This window comes from Telmatherina bonti (genome assembly GCF_933228915.1).
Source record: "Telmatherina bonti genome assembly, chromosome: 3".
Classification (NCBI taxonomy): Eukaryota; Metazoa; Chordata; class Actinopteri; order Atheriniformes; family Telmatherinidae; genus Telmatherina; species Telmatherina bonti.
Genome location: NC_136621.1, coordinates 29,384,205 through 29,403,583, shown reverse-complemented (window position 1 = coordinate 29,403,583; position 19,379 = coordinate 29,384,205). Strand labels below are relative to the sequence as shown.

Here is a 19,379-nt window from a genome sequence, read left to right as displayed (position 1 = left end):
AATAGTCTTATGAAGATGATCTAATGCGGATGTTACATAACTTTTTTTTTTTTACACCAGTGCAGAAACGCTAAAGACAAACCACATTCTGGGCAGACCAATTTGTTTTTGGTTAGACACACATCTTTATGTCAGGATGTTCGTTGCCCTCCAGTGATGGAACACAGCTATTACAACGACGTTCATCAAAGAAGAGGCTGCTTTCATATGCTGTACCAGGATTGATCCAATCAGGAGCTATGATGTCATCAAGGGGAAACATGTTTCAGTCATTTGTGCCTGATAACATTTAAACAAGAAGTGGGGAAGAGATTTACCTCATGCCTTGATTATTTCAGAGAATTCTGTTCACAATCAACTTACTGATAATTAGCTCAGATTGAAGTTGATCAGCGATGAATGGGGCCTTCATCAAGGACCCAGTCTTCAAGCATCATGAGTTCATATTAAACCTAATAATCAACGCAAACTGTTTATGTTAACCTCTATTTGTGAGGCAAAGAGAAACAATATCCAAATGTCTGCCTGAGCAACACATCACAATTGCATGTATCTTATATATTTCATTCTACAGGTTTATTAACATGGTAAAAATTTATCGCTTTAATGTTGCAGTTAAGCCAAAATGACACACGCTAGTTTCCAAATGACAAAGATATGCCCAAATATCCTATATGCATAAATACAAAATCCTAGTAGGATTTACAGAAAAAGCTTAAAGTGACTTTTAAACTCACCAATTTTTCTTAAACAAATTTAATTAAATAAAAACATCACACTTATGTGTGCGGGCAAGCCCAACAGGCTTCATGCCTTTTCTTTTAATAGTGGCACTTCAAGACTTGGAACAAAAGTTCAATCTGAGTGAAAAAGGTAGCACTTGAACTATCCATGAGAGGTTAAACACTTAACGTATACTGCTTGAACTTTTAGCAGCTTAAGTTAAAGAGACGGGGCACAGGCAGCTCCAGCCACCCAAGTGCAAGTTCTTCAGTTACTGTGTAGTTTAACCCTTTATGAAGTATTTTGTTCTTGCTCACATTCGTTTAAAATGGGCAGCTAAACATCACTGGTAGTGTTGCAGAAGTCTTCAAACATTTAAACAAAGCATAATCTGAAACAGACAAAAATCAAAAAGTCTCACTGTTATCTTAGTAAAATTTAATATATCTACAATTATTCTTCCATACGGCACACAGATAGATTCTTTATTTCAAGGTGGATCTTAAATTGATAAGTTACTCAGTATCATACAGAAGCTAGATGCCAGTACTGGACAAAAAGTTGCAAAAATATGTCTTTTTTAAACATGTTTTCCATCAGTGTTTTGCAGCATATTGTAGAGCAGTTGGGTTGAGCTGTCGAGAAAGGGAATGAAATAACTGAGTGTTAAATACTACAACGCCAACTTCATACTGACGGAAGGCAGACAAATCCAGAGTAAAGCACAGTGATGTGTTGGAGATCTTAATGCTCCTGACGCATCTTACCGGTGTGACCCATACAGGATGGTAAAGTAGCATCTTCATGGTATTGCTTCAATCACTTCTGTTTATAGCTGAATTATGCCACTTTTTAAAGTCTCCTCTCTACATTTTCCAGATGAATAGTGTGTTAAAATTACTGCAGCTTTTCTGTTGTGATTAGAAACCGCATAACAGCTCATTACTATAAACACATGACTGGTAAAATCCATCACAAACTGATGGAAAACACAGCAGAGATGAGTGCACTGACAAGTTAAAATCTCCTAGCTGTTACTGAAAACTGAACTGCTGGAAACAACAACCTCAATTTGAACACAAAAACTAAACATGCACATGTGATGTGACGGGGCGACGGAAAGGAAATAAAGACAACATGGCAGCTGGGTGGAGAAACTGCACTGATGTACATCAGTCCTAGTCTTCACTTTCTCAGGGTCGTCTCTGCCTTTTTGTTTCTGTCTTTTCTTGTCTTCTGGCAGACAAATTCACAGATGTCCTCATTTTCTCATCATTGTTTTTTTTTCTCTAGTCCTCATCTTCATCCTCATCCTCGTCGTCGTCTGTCTGGTCCCTGGCGTCTATGTCATCTTCATCTTCCACCTGTAAGGAAAGTGGGACAGTCTAACTAGCGCAAACAGACAAAACAAAGCTGAGTGCAGTGAACACAAAGCATCCTCTTGTAGCTGCTCCTCTATATTCTGACTACTCACCACATCTGGAACTAAAACCAACAAGGTAAATGTGCTGATTTCCAAACACGCAGAGATTACACATCACAGGCATGGACAAAGAGGACTTTTGTCCAACAATGTGGAAAAATCTTTAAAAAAAATTTAAAAAAAAAAAAAAGATTAAAAAAAATAAATAAATAAAAAATAAATAAATAAAAGAAAAAACATGTATAAATGTTTCTTTTTTAAATAAAAAAAAATAAAAATAAAAAAAGAGTAAGGCTTAAACACCATTCATCTAAAGACCTGAAAATATCCTATTATCTTTGTGAACTTCTGAGCGAGGTTCATCACTGGATGGAATGCCAGTCAACAGTTTCTTTACCGTCTCTCCAAGGTCTTTGAGTCTCTGTTTGAGGCTGTGAATCTTCTGGTCCTGATCTGCCAGCAGCATCAACAGGTCATCTTGCTCCTTTTTGGACTCTTGAACCTCAGTTTGCAATTTTGCCTTCTCCGTTTGCAGGATGGCCACCGTGCTCGTGGCCGAAGCCAGCTGCTGCTCCAGCTCTACTCTGCTCTCCTACAGCGCCAAGGAAGAGGGCCAAGAGGACGACATTAGCAGGAATCATAAATTATTCTTAAATATAAATGATATTCCAGGAAAAATCAACAATTACAAATCTAGCCCACCCAGCTGGTGTAAAAATGTGAGTAAGTGGGCAAATAAGTGTATGAGCACGGTCAGAGATGCTGCATACCTTCAGTCTCTCCATCTCGGACGTCTGTGCTGCGAGCCTGCTCTCAAGATCTGCCACCTTGGTGACGTCTACAGAGTTGTCACTGGTGGGCTCTGCTGCAGATGACTGAAAGAAACCGCAGAGAAGTTTATTAGTTAAAATAACCATTAAGTATACTTCTGTCAAACTGGTGTCATGTTTTATGATTTTTACCCCAGCTTTAACTCTTTTGAGCAGCTCCTGTTTCTCCGTCTTAAGCTGGCTGATTTCTGATAACTGGGACTGAACCTGACTTTTTAGTGCCTCCAGTTCCTGCAATTAATAAAACAAAACAAAAAAACATATAGATTCAAAAGTAGTGGTATTGTGCATTTTATTGTTTGCATATAAAAAATATTTGATTTCAAATTGTCGAGATATATGTCAACTTATTTTAGTCACAGATCTCCATTACAGCCCAAAACTAAGTAACACATGGCACTGCTCCACATCTTCATTCATAATAATAAACATGTACTGTGTAGAAAGGTGTTTTTCTAATGAGTCAGAACAGAATTCATATACACAGCAGTGTGAAATAGTTATTTTAGCTTATTAATTTTGGCTAGACACCAGACATCCATCACACACAGCTGGAAAGGGAGTGAGCCGACAGCTGTTATGCAGACGGGTAGAAATCTATCCATTGTCTCTTTTGGATCACAGATTGTTAATGTTTCAGAGATGGCATGCAACACGTTGAATAGGTAAACATGCGTAGTGCAAAGAAAAAGTGAACTGTGTCCAATCAGATCAGAGCTGGAGTCGATAAATGGCCGTAAGTACAGCAGAGTCATGAGAACGAAGGCGAATGACATTGTTTATACTGCACTTGTATTACTGGGAGGGAACTAAACAATAATCCCACCTTGAGAAGCTCTTTGTCATCTGATCCTCCAGTTGGAGCTTCTGCTGTCTGTGCTGCAGACTGGTAGTTAAAGTAAAAAACATGCAGTGAGTTTCACTCAAAATGGGAAATGATCTTACACTGAAAGATGTGCACTTTGGACAAAAGGAGTCGATGTTAATCTCACATTACTGACAACTGTTTGTTCCTTTAAGTGGTTCTAGTTCAGCCTGGAAACTACATATAACTACATCAGTAACAGAAAGCTGTGTACTAATCAATTATTACAACGTGACAGTAAAGCTTATTTGGCTCCGTTTGAAGCTTATACACAAAAAACATAAAAACCTACTAACCAGGTTGTTAATTAGTGCATCTTTTTCACCGAGTTGTGTCAGCAGAAGTGTGTGCTGCTTTCGCAGCTCCTCCATCTCCTCTCTGAGTTGGGAAAGCTCTTCTGTCTGCAAGCCATTCACCTGTGAGCTGTCCCCCTGGTTGTTAGACAGGCTCTGGTTCTCCTTTCCTGAACATAATCATCCATAGGCTCAATCACTTAGTTAACATGTTAAAAAGCTACAGCAACAAGTCAGTTGTGACAGTTCCCTTAAATCTACAAGGCACAAATCAGCTACAGATCATCTTCTTTAAACAGGTTGAACCAGTCCATTTAAACAAAAGTAGAGCAGAATTACTTTAATCTAATTCAGCGATCTGGAAGTAATCATACAGAAAGAGAGCGTATCGGGATCATTACTTCTTTGACATGGTTTGTTTAACTCTGTTACATAAAGAAAGAAGATCAGGTGAGCTATGGGGGAAGTCTTAAAGCACAGTCTAGATGGTGAATTCAGGTTTTCTTTTTTAAAGAAAAGCTAAATTAGGGCTGGACACGTTAATGCCATTAATTATTTTATTGGGTCCCGGAGCCTGAAGGGGTTCTATGATGGCCGACAACGATGGCTCCCGCAAAGCTGCGACAATGTGAAAAGTTTGCAATGACAATTGTCGATCAAAGCAGGACCCCCCAAAACAGACCATTCCACCCTTCATCCTGCTACAGCAGTCTGTCTGATATAAACAGGAGAGAAATCTTTCAATATGAAGACGAGTTTTCTGTCTCGTACTCACAAATGAAAAAGAAAAGAGTGAGAAAGAGAGCAACCAGTGGTAAAAAATGCAGACAATACAGAAGCTAGTTTAGCTCAGAGTAGCTCAGTCTGTCCTACTTCTGAGTTTCTTGGTGTCAGACTGCAAATAAAAGAAGATAACTTGGACAATACTCTCTTTAGTTGACAAATTAAAGGTGTGTTAAACAGTAACGCTGAATGCAAAGTTAGAAAATTTATGGGCAAGAAATCAGGATAAAATACCATTAAAAGTTCATGGATGAAAGTTATAGTACAGTTTGTGAAGATTTTATCTCACTTCCCAATCCATTAGTGGCCAGATACTTATCCTGCTCTGTCTGTTCGCCTGATGGCTGGAAATGTATCAGATGTTGTCCCACTGTGTTTATAAGCGACGTTGCTTCACACAGTTTTGACATTTATCCTGCTGAATGGTCATCTTGTAATTAATAAATCCAAATATTTTCAGACTCATTTGACAGAAATATTTGATTTTACTACAATGATATATAAAATGACATTTACAGGGACTACTTTAACTGCGTTTCCAGCTAAAAGCTGTTCATTTGTTTAGTGTTTGTAAACCAAAAATTAATGCAACTTTTTCTTGCAGTCATTTTAAAGGAAAGAATATTTTGTGTCCAAAGGTGTGATTCTTTGCATCTAAACACAAAACTTCATGGGATTAAAATTTCAATTTGTCCAGCATTCAATTTAATTTCAGACAAATATAAAAACTACATTTTTTCCTCTCCTGAATGCCTACTTCTCTACCATTCACAAGCACTCCTAGGCAGCATTCTGAGCGAAAACATTTAATTACAGACAGAAATGCCAACACACACGTGTTGTTGGGGAGAACCCACCTAATTTTAACTTGAGTATGTTGTATTGGTCTTTATGCTGCTGGATCTGGGATAGCTGCTGAGTGATTGTAGTCTGCATCTGTTCATTCTGAGTGGTCATCGAGGCCACCTGCTCTTTCAGCTCCTGGATCTGAGCATCCTGAGGATCACACAATCAACAAAAGACGGTCAGCAGGATGCTACTTGAAATATATTTTTTTAAGAAGATTAAAAAAAAAACAACAACAAAAAAGGTGGAAACAAAAAGAATACACTGCACATGTATTACAGTACATATTGGAACTTAAGATGGTACTTATGTGTACCTGTTCTCTGATCAGCTCTTTGTACTGAGTCACGATATTGTCATGTTGCTCCAACGTCTTCTTCACCTCCTCTTCTTTCTTCTCCTCCTCGCTGGACTTGTGAACTGCTTTGGTTATCACACCTGAACATGTCAGAGAAAGGACTTTCAGTCTTGAACTCTTGTTGAAAATGAAACTGTCAGGATGAGTTTGACCGTCACTGAATATCAGGACGGTTTTCTCAACTGACCCTCCAGCTCTTTGACCAGCTTAGTGAACTCGTGGTCGAACAGCATCTGCTCTGGAGACGGGAAGACCGGCTGTGGCTTCAGGGCCGCCCGTGAATACAGTTCATGTTTGGTGATGAACCCAAGCTTCTCTACAAAGTTTTCCTTTCCGATGCGTTTCTCAATCAACTGCTTTAGTTTCTCTCTGAAGGAAAACAAAGAAGAAATTATTTGCAAACCAAAAACACAAGACTGTTGATTAATTATATGCACGTCTAAAGACACTAAAACTTAAGCAGAGTTCATTAAGATGGACAGATTCACATTTAACTTTATATTTTCTGACAAGCGAGAGGTTAAAGTACTATAATTATATAATTATGTGTTGCCAAATATTAAAATAAAGGTGCATAAAAGTGCTGGATTAATTACTTGGTGTAGTTTTCCAGTGAGTTGTCGTTATAATAGATGCAGATGCCGAGCAGCAACGCACACAGACCCTGCACGAGCCTTTCATCTTCCCCCAGGTTTTCTGAGATCTGAGCAGTCAGCTACAGGAGGCACTCAGTCAAGGATTCAATCATGCATCCTTACAACAATCATTTGTTTGTTTTATCATTAAAATGAAAAAGCAAAGAGCTGAACAAAACTGAATCAGCCGCCAACAGACTGTTTCAGAGCAGCTTTAAGGATACAAAGGGAACATTATCCTGATTGTGTAGAAAGTGTGTGACTGCAATCGGACAGTTGCTGATCCACGTACACAGCAGCATGAGAAGACCCACCCTGGTCTGTACTTTACTGCCCTGTAGAGTCGTTGAAAAAGAAAAAAGAGAAAACAAGGAAAAAATTTTTTAAGTTACAGTGACATGAATAAAAAAAAAAAAGACTCGACTAAACTCTTAATACTTTCAGGAAAAACAAAAATATCAGACTCCAAGAAAGCAGATGCTGACTGAAAATGCTTTTGTGCAGCAGCACATGTTCCTGCAACTAATCTCTGAATAAATCCTCTACAATAAATCAAATCCAGATTGGGTTATTTCTTTGCAAAAAAAGTTCAATCAAGCAAAAGTTTGAGCAATTTTTAACCAAGTTAGTTCCCAAATGAGAGAAAAGCAAATGGCAAAAGTAAATATTTAGAAAAATGGCAAAAGAAATCTGGTGTGTGTGCTTAAATAACCATTTATTTTGCAGACACAATATTTCTAACAATGTAGCTGAATTACCCCAATCTGGATATGTGAGGGATAAAAGTTATTTTTTGGGGACGGGGGGACGGGGCGGGGCGGGGGCAGAACTGAAATACCATAATTTGATTTTGCAATTTGTAAAGTATGGAAAAGGTTTAGGCAATTCATTAATATTGCAAATGACACCAATTAATACTTTTAATTTGGTTATAATAAAACAGTAGCAACACAAAAAGCAGCACAAAAACATTCAGATATTTGAACAAAGTTCGACTGGAAAGAGCATGCAACCGTATGGGAGCGTTTCAGTGACTTTGCCCTCTGGCAGTAAAAACACAAAAATTCATGAAGAAATCGTTTTGTGGTTTTTGGTCTTACTCCTATAAAAACTTGAAAATCAGTATCTTAAAAACTGCAATCATTTTTCCAGATATTAGCACATGCAAAGCAAAATCCAAAAAATATGCTTTCCACAAAAACTAAAAAGACATACAATAATTTCCATGAAAACAACTTTGAGAAAGGTGTGACATTTTTGAAGATAAAGTATTTTTTCATAAAAGCAAATATATTTGTTTCAATCAGCCAAAGGGAAAAGGGTGATTTTCATGGAGTTGGAATTTAAAATGAAAATGGAGAGATCTGAATGGAGTCTAAATTACAGCCTTAGGCCTCTTATCAGCTGATGCATTAACAGTTAATGCACAAGCATGTCCGGGATCTGAGCAATGCTGTCCAGAAATAATACAGAACAAAATTACAAACTGATAGAAATAAAAGAAAAAAAAGTTTCAAAAATCACCTTTTCAGCTTTTGTCTCCAAATGTGACGAAATGCAAAAAAATGAGGAGTAAAACAAAACACAGGAAGTGACCACCGATATCAAATGAGCATATTGTCTTTTTGTTTCGACTTCAGGTTTGTTGTTGAAAACATCAGGATTAGGATTTTAATCTTATTACTAGCTACTTTCTCCCTTTGCAGTATATTTATTTTTTTCACTCTGACGTCATCATTTCCTGACCACCAGCTTTTAGATATGAGAATTATTCTGCATCCATTCTGTGTGTGTGTGTGTGTGTGTGTGTGTGTGTGTGTGTGTGTGTGTGTGTGTGTGTGTGTGTCATGCACAACTTTGTCACATCTGTTGCAGCATTTTGCTGCCACTTAGGGGCGGTCTCAAAGAGCTGTGCAGACCACTTTTGCTTCTGTTCCTGCTGTTTTAGCTTTAACAGGCTATGAAAAGACACACATTACATGTGACAAAGATCTGCTTTGTGGTAGAGCAAAACAATGTAGTAAAACATGACAGTCCTGTGCAATTCTTTTTTCCCCTTTAGGCACTAACTGTCAAACAACCAGCTTTCAACCAATGTACAGATTTTCAGTATGTCTGAAGTCTGTGCACTATTACTTTAGGTTAAGAGCAACTCATATGGGTATGTGCTACCATGGCTTCCTTTACAGTCACAATTGCCTCATACAAAGCTAAATGGAGGACACAAAGATCACGCTCATTGAAAATGGTGTCGAGTTGTAAACATTTTAGGTCAAACGAGGAGGTTAACATGGAAACCATTAAATATTTTTGTACCATTACAACAACTCTAAAACAAACCATCCAGCCCTGCTTTGGTACACGATCTAAATCTACCTTAAAACAGAATCCAGAAGAAAAGTATCAGGAACACACAAGTAGCAGAAAGAAATCATATGCTGTTCGATATGAACCGCAAACAGGGAGGCTCATATCAAGGCTTATCAGAGTAGTACTGGCTATCAGTGAGTGACAAAAACAGAAAGACAAGAACAACATCCTGTTATCTAATCAGCCTGTCTCCCAATGACAGAAGCCGGTTCTATCATTTGAATCTGCGGTCTCATCATTTTCAGTAAATGCTGAGGGAAACACTGATCAATCTGGAAGCACATTTCCAACCACTTGTATGCAGCACGAACAGAGCAATCTCCAAGCACAAACCGTTTCCCTCCTAACCAACTAAAAGAATTACCTTTACATCAATGTGTTGACACAGTTAGGACTTGTCTGTAGCTTAACCAAGGCAAACCTGCTGGAGTTACTTAATAAGCATGACCGTATTCACGTAAACAAGATTAATCCCACTTTGTCAACACAAGAGTGTGTGTGATATTTTAGAGAGATCCTTGTCAGGACCTTTTTTTTTTTTTACTACTCCAGCTGTAAGCAAACAGACAATGTAGACAAGACAAATATAATCTACTTCTCCAATAACAGTGAAGAGTTTAATAATCAGAGCATATTTATTTATTTAAAACACACTAATGTACTCCCAGAGAATGATTTAGGAAGGAAAGCCCAGAAAAATCAGAACCCATGGGCAATATGCTATTATTTCTGTGGTATATGTCACAATATCCTCACTGATATGTGTGGTGTGTTTATATGAAAATCCAGTGAAGGTCCCTTGCTTGCACAAGAAAAGACCCAAGGTGCAGCACACATTTCCTGAACAGACAAATAAGAACTAGTAGCACAGCAACCATCTAAATTCAAAGCTCAAAAGCAAGTGTTAGGATGATATCAGCACAGATTAAAAAGAAAAAAAAGATGTGTATCCCTCTACTTCCCCGCACTGCAATAGTCAACCTTGTCAAAGCAGGCGTAGCTTCCCTATCTGTTGGCCCTTTACCTGTCCTCACCCCTAAAGAAGGAAAAACTGGTTTATAGCCTTAAGTTAGCGACGAGGTGGGGAACTAATGTGTTAAAAGATAAGCAAGATCCACTGACATGTGGGCCACCAACACTTCTAGTAAAAATGCCAAGCCAAAATAACCAGTACAGGTGTCACCCAAAGCACACACACACACACACACACACACACACACACACACACTACAGAGGGACTTTACTCACCCGCCGGACGATCTTATCACCCTGCAAAACCACAACAATGTGACCCTGTTGTCTTCACTGTGAAATTCAGTTTTTACCTTTACAAGTCCTGTGTTGACACACATTTCTCTAACACAAAGAGGCACAAAGCTTCAGTATGTGCAGCAGTCCGAGTAGGTCCTACCTGAGACAGGATGTTGGTGCACTGCTGCAGCAGGGAGACCGGGGGTTTGCCCAAGCTGGTGGCAAGCTGAACCCTCAGTAGCTGCTCCTTCTGGGTGAGGTTGTCCTGCAGGGCATGAGCCAAGGCCACAGCAGCACACCAGTTGGAAAGAGAGTCTGCTGAAAACAGGCCTCCGCAAAGAAGTTGGCCTGCTGAAATGGAATTGGCTGGGGAAGAGAAAAACCAGCATTAGTTAAAAATCCCAGACAATACGAGTCATTTTAGACAAGAATGGATCTTGACTACTTCAAGAAGAAATGCATTCAAACTTACCATCAATAGTCGAGGGTAACAGAGTGGCCACTATCTCCCCCTGGCCCTTCTGGTTTTTGTAAAGGAAACACTGGAAACAGTAAAGGACAGCACAGCGAAGCACAAATGGCTGTCTCTCATTTACCATGGACATGAGCAGCACCACAATGGCTGGTCTGTGGGAGCACAAAAAAAAAAGATTCATCACCCATCAAGTGTAAAGAAAGCACTTCCTTATGATGGACATGGGAGATTTTAATACTGTGGTGAAAGGCTTGTATTACCTTGGTGGGTTGGACGGGGCGTTAACAGAAGCAAAGTAGTCCTGGTTCACCTGTGAGCCCCTGATAACCTCTGAAACAGTGTTGATAGTCTGAAAGAAAGCAGCCAGATCAAAGTTAAAAAAAAAAAAAAAAAAAGTTGGACCTCCTGTCAATAGCCAGGAGGTTGTATGCTCGAAGTCACTTGTCTGGTTAACAACTATTTATTCTGATCACCTCAGTGAGGATGTCAGCGGGCACACCAGTGGCCATCAGGATGGTACACAGTTGCTGCAAGAGGCCACACTGGAACATGGATTTCTGACAACTAGCTGTAGCTCCAGGTGAGTTCACTGGGGACACCATCACTCGCACCAGCTGGAATTACAAAGTTTTTTGAGATTTTCAACTGGTATTAAGGTTAAAGCGACAACAATTAGACTTGGTTGCTGTGCTGTACCTGAAGCATGAGGTGGAGGTTGGTGACCTTCTGTGCCGACCAACCGGAATTATCATCGCCGACCTCAAACCAGGGCTTCATTCTCTGGATATAGGAGCCCTCCTTGAAGAAGTTCTGGTTAGAGCTGTTGTTCTTTAACAGGTTGAGCAGCAAAAGCAAACAGTCCTCCACCACAATGCCTGCATACAGGAAGGAGGTGCGGTTATAGACAGAATAAATTACAAAGTATCTGTAAATGTTAAATGGCAACGTTGTAGTCAAAATGCATTCACCTCCATCACTGCTACCCTCTTCTGTGATAATATCTAAGAGACGCTCAAATGCATTTTCAAACGCCACAATTTTCTGAATGGCTGCATTGCCTTTGGTCAGCTGTTGCAGCAACAGCAAGCCCTGTTGCAAGCAGAAAGCAAAATGTCACCTGTTCATCCAAATCTGGACTGATTCAGATCAAAATGTTTGTCAAGACTGGAAGATAAATGTACTCACATCGTTGCGAATTACTTCTCTGGAGTCTGCTAGTAAGTCCATTAATCTGGAAACACCTGGGAAAGGAAAGGGAAAAGGTGTGGCCTCAAAAATGAGAAATGACCTCATTGAGAAGCTCAAGCTAATGAAGAAACGTTGGTATAAAAGTGATTTTAAAGGACGTGAATTAAATCAAGTTTGACCTTAAGTGGTAAGAAACTAACCCATGGGGCTGACTAAAATAATCCCCTGCACCTGGACACCCTGGTTCTTCAGGAGAGCAGTCAGCAACTTCACCCCTGGCCAACGGACGTGGAAGTCAAACTCCTACAAATCACAGCAACATGTAAAAACACAACCAGAAGTTTAACAAAGTTACACTCATCTTTTGCTAGGGACAAGAAACAGCAAATTAAATCAAATTTTATTTATAAAGCACTTTTCATATATTGAAAACATAAAGTACCTCCAGCAGAGTGAGAAGCAGCGTTATGTGTTCTGGGTCCTGGATGAACGTTTCTGTGAACTGGGCACCGAGATCATCTGCCTGCTTCTGGGCATTCTCGTCTGGAAAAGGAAATTTAAAACTGATTAACTCCCTTTAAATCCTGGAGCAGCCAATAACCTACTTGAGTGACAAGCTTGTTTGTTAATAGCAATCGAATTTCAATGTTCCAAAAATGTTGCAATATGCAATCGCACTGCGACTTCACAGGAACATGAGTGGGATGAACAAATGTGCACAAACTTTCTGGGACAACCAAGAGGATACACAGATAAGGTGACAGCTGGATCACCAAGTACACTACTGGAAGGCTGTCTTGTAAAACATTTAGGTAAAAATGACTGATAAAAATAAATGGGTTTTATTACCCTTAGAGATAATGATAAAATCATTATCTCATACAGATACATTTAAGTTATGCTAACAAATTTTTAAAAGAACCAATGTCTAAAATCTGTATTTTTGATTTCCAGGAGTCAACATCACTATGTGCACTTTTTGAGCACCAAGCACACAGGCTGGATAGTAAGTATATCATGAAGACTATGAAGTAAAAGACTTATTTCCCTTGGGATGGGTTGAAAACCAAACCAAAGACATAAAAAGAGAAGTTATGGCATTAACTGTCACAATTAGAGCAAAAACTTTGCCTTGTGTATGTTGGCTATCCTAACATGTTGATTATAATCAAAATAATATGAATATGAAATATGAAAATATGAATGCAGCGAATCCTGAAACGTTAATGCCGACTTAATATTAGTCTGACATTGTTACTTGGAATATGCCACAGATCTAGAAACAAACTAAAAGAAAAGCTAAAATCAGATTTTTACATTTTGATGAACTGAATAAATCAATGAAAAGTTGGGGAGAAATAAAGAAAAAATGATAAAGAGCATTGTGTTATTGGTTAAGTGGTCATGTTACCACCCAAAAACCCTCGCAGGTTGGTTTATGGTGTCAACGGGGTTAGTTACGAAGTTAGATGTCATACAACAGCTTTTGCCGATTTGGCTTGGTTTCAGTACTGGACACGGTTTTAGGTTTACGTAAGTCTTGAAGACAAAGAGAAGGGTTACTGTATGTGCAAATATGGTGGTGGAGAGGGGGAAGGATTCAAAGCTTCAACCAAAAGCTAGCATTCATACAACTACTCTAAGTCAAGCATTAGCTGACCAGTTCTGGTAAAGACATGCCACACAACACAGCCTAGCAATTTATTAGCTTTTTTACACCTTGGCCACTGCAGGAGGTGTAAAAAAAAACAAAAAAAAAACAAAACAAAACAAAAAAACCCAGAAGAGATTAATGTGCTTTTTTCCACAGTCTAACTGAGTGTTGCGGCTGGTTAACAGGTTCAGCATCATGCACAGTCAAAAGTTTTACCTTCTGATTCATCTGTAGGGTTAAACATGGAAGAGAAAAGAGAGACGAGTCTTTACATAATGCAGACATTATCAGTATGCAGAGGACGGGAATGCAAACTGAACAGTCCAACTGATGGGAAAGTAACTGGTTTACACAAGCATACTTTACAGTGGTTTCTAGTGAGTTTAAACAGTTTATGGCCGCAGCATATAATGAAGAGGAATAATCTTTATACAAGTCCAGAAAATCATTAGATGAATGCGTCTATGTATTTCTAATGCTGAATGTTTGCTAAAGAAATTCTATTATTTCTAACAACAGCTGGATGACGTAGTACCTTGTTCTTCCTCCTCATCATTGCAGATGATGTTGTAGAGTGTGTCTAAAGCATATCCAAGGATTTCAGAGTCTGATCTGTTATCATAAGAAGGAGAATCAGAGTATCAAAAACAAAAAGATGTGATAATGTTTGCAGAATTTTTTAAACAATGAACAAATCATATAAAGGACAAACATTGTTTTACAGTCAAAAAAAAGTTTAAAACAACAAATACAATCAGTAACTCTACATGATAAATCTGAAAACATTTCTGCAATTATTCCAAAACTACCTTATTAATAGGCTGAAGCATTTACACACCTGTCAGTCAGCAGTATGTTAATTAAGTGATCCATTGCCTGGGTGCCGACTTCCATACGGTATTTCTATAATTTAAAAAAAAAGATTAAAAAAAGAGAATTGATTTCATAAGACTAGTGACCATAGCTAAATGAATAAATAAATACGATTAAAAACAAACAAAAAAAATCTATACAAACTCCCATAATAAGCATAGCAACAGACCAGAAGTTTTTGTTAAACCTGTGCTGTCCCCTTTCTGTATCAATGCACAACCCTATGCTTCCTAAATCCTCTATTCAATGCTGATAAACTCATTACTCATGGTTGAGGGCACAGCTTGTAGCAAAACTTGAAGCTGACATAGTGAAGGTTTATGTCCATGTTCTCTTAAATCAGTTAACTTTCAACAAACAAACTTCCCAGTGTGATAAACAGCAACGGATTAGCTTTAAGACAAGCTACCATTTTTACACATTTCCAGTGTTTTTTAAGTCATAAAAAAAGAAGATATATGAACACGTCACTGTGACACTAAAAATTAAGCAGCCCCACAACTGCCGAAATGTTCAGTTTATTGAGCAACATTTGACAGTTTGACAAACAATGAACATAAAATGTTGAAGAAGAATAACTTCATTCAGCTGTATTAGGTTTAGATACTCCAGTGTTGCACAAAGGAGGTTCCATGCTTGCTCATATTCTAATCTACAACCAATTCCTTGTGTTTCATCAGCTCCAAGCTGGAAAAACTAGATTTACAGTAGCACCACTCATTCACTGGTCCAGAACTAAAACTCAAGGACTGGAAGGCAGATTTTAGAGATTACCCAAAATAACTAAAGCTTTCTTACTGCATGTATAAAATGCCTGACTCTGATTGGTATAATGTAAAAAATAAATTAATATAACATCTAATGCACAATACATAGCCACATTCACCATAGCAACTGTGTTTATAATCAGCATTTTTTTTTAATTTTTATGAATCCTGTGGAGTATTTTATGACTAGATTTAAATTAAAACAGTACTTAGGAATCACGTTTATGCTACTGTGCAAAGGCTAAATACTCATCAGCATTAAGAAACAGCTGACACAGTGTAAAAAATAAACAACAACATTAACAAACACAGGAAAAAACTTTTGTGAACAGCAACTGGTATTTGTGGTTATCAGCATAGAAATGTGTGAATTGATATTAAGACATCAGTTTGCAAGTGGTTGTAACCCAGGAAGAAAAACAATCTACAATGTGTAAGGTCAGTACATCTCCTGCCATCTTTCCTTAATTTTTGTATTACAGTTAAAAATGTAAATATATAGACTGAAGTTTACAGAAGTGCTACACAAGAGTGGGTGTGATGAGATGAATACGGCTTTCTTTGTTCAAGTACTTTGATTGGTCAAATAAGATGGGAAATATACATACAATTATTTTATCAAGGAACAAGAGAAAAACACTGATAACTCAGGATAAATTTTCTGCGTTCTTACATAGAAAAGTGCATACACTCCATGTATTTAATCTGCAGTCATTTTTTTCCTCATACTACACCTTAGAGAGGGATTTTAGAGCCCGGACAGCGTCTCTCCGGTCTTCAAGGAGTGTTGAGGAGGCAACCCGGTCACACAACTTCTGGATCTATTTACAAAGAAATTGTTATTTCTTTTCTATAATTATTCCAATCTCCCTAAGAATACTTCACTGCTGGCTCTTTTCGGCATAAAAACAGAGATGTGTCATGGCTCCATTTGAAAAGAAAAAAAAACAAAAAGGTCTGGCAGCACAGATTTAAAAAAAAAAAATTAAATGCTCAAATATCACCTTGGTAAAACACTTAACAACAAACCCCATAAATTACTCTACTATTAAACTGGGCAAAAATCTGATTACATATGCATGTTATTGAGTAGCTAAAAACGGTTGATTCCTCATTACTTATAATACTATTAAACACCTTTGTGCTGAAAACAATATAAAGTGACAAGTAACAGTTTCTGGATGTTTAAATGTTTTGTACAATCTGCAAATAAGCTAAAAGCTAAAGACAAACATTTGACAATGAGGCAGTCACTTTTATATCACGATTTACTGAATATGAAAGGGAAGCATCACAAATATAAACAACAGTGACGAGAATCGTTGTTTGCACTAAAAATATGCTAAAGATTTTGACAACGTTTGTTTCAAGTTCCACAAACTTTCGTGTAGCTGGATTATTTAATCATATCTATATTTTAATTTCTTTATTGGAGAACAAGATGAGTAAAATCCAGGATCATGGCTGATATATTGACAGCTGGAGCTATGGATGACTTAGTCCTGTATGACAGCAGGTAAGGGACACACTCCAGTAGCTAGCTTACAGATTTCCTATGTTGACTGATAAGCCTGACTGGCTTTCTCACTGAGACACAGTGTTTTACCATTTTATTCCGAGTACTTATCTAACAGAAATAAATAACTATGGGTGCCAAAAGACGCATGTACATGTTTTCACTTTGTGAAACAGCGTTGAAATCGTAGCTAGCCGCAGCTAGCTGTGATGGTTTCCTACCGTCTCTGCTCCAGACGGCTGCGGCCCGGCAGCCTGCCCTCCCATCACTCCTCTGAAGAAGTTCATCCTTACACACTTCTTCTCGGTGGATTTTTCAAAGTGGCCCACTATTAAGATAAACAAATTAACCTATTACTTTCTTGGTAGTCCGAGTAAAAGGTACATGAAAACCAGAGAGAAACAACACTATTATAATGTTTAAGTACACTGACCGACCCCGGAACACAAACCTTAGTACACTGCGCATGCGCGCAAACGTGGCGATACGTGGCCGATGAACAGACGGAAGAGCTTTTATTTAAAGGGCAAGAACATACAGTTCACTTTATTTCTAATACGTCGAAAATATAATAACGGAAATAAAAACCAGCAATAAGTTATAATGAAGGAAATTTTATTTTTTTTAAATCTGATCATTTATTTTGCAAGCATGTGGCAAATTTTGCAAGCAGATTGAGTTGGACTCAACTCAATCTGTTGGTTTCCTTATATAGGCTGTTATGAATTGGCCTTCATTATGTTTTCCCCTCTGTCTGTAAAGCGTCTTGAGATGGCATTGGCGTGATTTGACGCTATATAAATAAAGTTGAATTGAATTGAATTGAATTGGCTTGTACTTGTACAATTTGCACAAATAGTATTTGATATATTTGATGAAGATGATGGAGGATTCTTCACACCCTCTCCACAACACAGTGATGAAACCACAAGTGTGTTCAGTGAGAGGCTTCTTCAGGTCCGATGCAAGACTGAAAGATACAGAAGATCATTCCTGCCATCAGCCTCCGGAACAAGACCTCCTCAAATTGATTATTATATACTACAATATTGAATTTCCCTTTGGGGATTAATAAAGTATTTTTCATTTCATTTGGAAGTGAAAACAGTGTTCATGAAGCATTTAAACGTAACTACCTGAAGCATTTTTTTTCTTTTTTTTTTTTTTTAGTTAGCCTTGTGATTTAATTGTACCACAAATGAGCACTGTTAAAAGGAGAACAGTGTGTGTGTGTGTGTGTGTGTGTGTATTAGGGTATTCAAGTGTAAATCAAAACTAATCAAATAAGTAGCCTCCCATACAGTGATACTGCTAATACTTTGCATTTCATCTTATCAGAACATACACACATCACAGAAAGAATTCAGCAAAATTCACAAACATGGTTAGATAACCACTGTAATATAACGGGTGACTGTGATGAAAATGTAGCCACTAACTGAGGTTTCTTCTTTGTTCTGTCTTCTTGGCCACTTAAATTAAATGCAACTCATGTGGAGTAGGTCATGACTGTCACATTTGCATTATCAGGTCTTCAGATAAGTCTTTCAGATATGTCTAAACATCTCATATTTGTGTCCTCTACCTTCTGTATTTCTTGATATTCTTTTCATCATGTTTCTGTTGGTCCTTGAATCAATCTATGTGTTCCATGTTAATGCTGTATAAAGTGGAGTTCCCCAATACCGCTTTTAAAAGTAGGCGTACTTGCTTACACTTACACATTAAGCATGGAGATAAAGCCCACTGGACAGTTTTTATAGGATCAATAATCATCAATGCAAAACATAAATTAAAATTTTATTTCGATACTTGTTACTTTTTTTTTTTTAAAGCACAATATTTTTTCCTGCTGAGAATAACCCATTGCGAGGGATCAATGAAAAACTTCAAGAAATGAACAATTAACAGAATTCAACTGCAACCTAAATTTCTTATGTTGAAACTCTTCAAATCAAGAGGTAATCCAAAAGAAACTTTATCTCAACACAATAGGACGATTAATTAAGAAACAACATTGACTTGACAACACCATGACAGTTCAGAAAAGAGCAAAACACCCCCTTTACCTGCTTATTATGCTTTATGTTCCCACAACCTAATCCGGTTTAAGGGATAGTGTTATTATGGATAAGGTTAATTATTTTAAATTAACAGAGAGGTGGTCAAGTTTCTCCTCCCAATGGGTTTTAGATCTGGGAGAAAACCATGGGAATCCAACGGGAAGCTGAAGAAGTCCTATGCTGACTTGATTTTACATAAATGAACCTTCACCCTGTTAAAACTGAAAAGGAATTTATATAATTAAACATGACTTGACATATATGCATGCATGAAGTGTACAACTATGGATTTTCCTTTTATACAAATGCTTGTATGAATAGTAATTCTGAAACATTGAAATAAAAAATATCTTGTCATCACAATAACTAGGTAATTATCTCTGCTGAGGTGATGCTAGTCAGAGAATAAATTATAAATGAGGACATGAAGTCTAAAAATATTTAAATAAATCACTTAATTGATCCA

At 37.8% G+C, this 19,379-nt stretch overlaps 1 protein-coding gene across 1 annotated transcript; it reads right to left on the bottom strand.

The window, feature by feature from the left end:
* Window positions 1-1,146: 1,146 nt before the first annotated feature.
* Window positions 1,147-17,289, bottom strand: uso1 (USO1 vesicle transport factor). Its single transcript, XM_079264527.1, has 26 exons — window positions 17,284-17,289; window positions 17,072-17,178; window positions 16,069-16,155; window positions 14,533-14,597; window positions 14,230-14,306; window positions 13,911-13,922; window positions 12,483-12,583; window positions 12,241-12,343; window positions 12,038-12,093; window positions 11,821-11,941; window positions 11,549-11,727; window positions 11,326-11,466; window positions 11,113-11,201; window positions 10,850-11,004; window positions 10,538-10,743; window positions 6,981-7,091; window positions 6,718-6,836; window positions 6,309-6,490; window positions 6,080-6,201; window positions 5,775-5,913; window positions 4,138-4,304; window positions 3,803-3,862; window positions 3,109-3,207; window positions 2,917-3,021; window positions 2,544-2,738; window positions 1,147-2,087 (listed from the first exon to the last, which is right to left on the bottom strand). Exons 2-26 carry the CDS (start codon window positions 17,135-17,137, stop codon window positions 2,013-2,015), a joined length of 2,832 nt encoding a protein of 943 aa, XP_079120653.1. The 5' UTR covers window positions 17,138-17,178; window positions 17,284-17,289; the 3' UTR covers window positions 1,147-2,012.
* Window positions 17,290-19,379: the final 2,090 nt, after the last annotated feature.

What these genes read in the sequence shown, in the direction of transcription:
- uso1 (XM_079264527.1), bottom strand. Translation starts at nt 17,137, where the DNA reads ATGAACTTCTTCAGAGGAGTGATGGGAGGGCAGGCTGCCGGGCCGCAG. An exon ending in TGCTTCTCACTCTGCTGGAG is followed by an intron (nt 12,344 to 12,482) that starts GTACTTTATGTT and finishes TGTGATTTGTAG; the next exon opens with GAGTTTGACTTCCACGTCCG. An exon ending in TCAAAAGAGTTAAAGCTGGG is followed by an intron (nt 3,022 to 3,108) that starts GTAAAAATCATA and finishes GGTTTCTTTCAG; the next exon opens with TCATCTGCAGCAGAGCCCAC.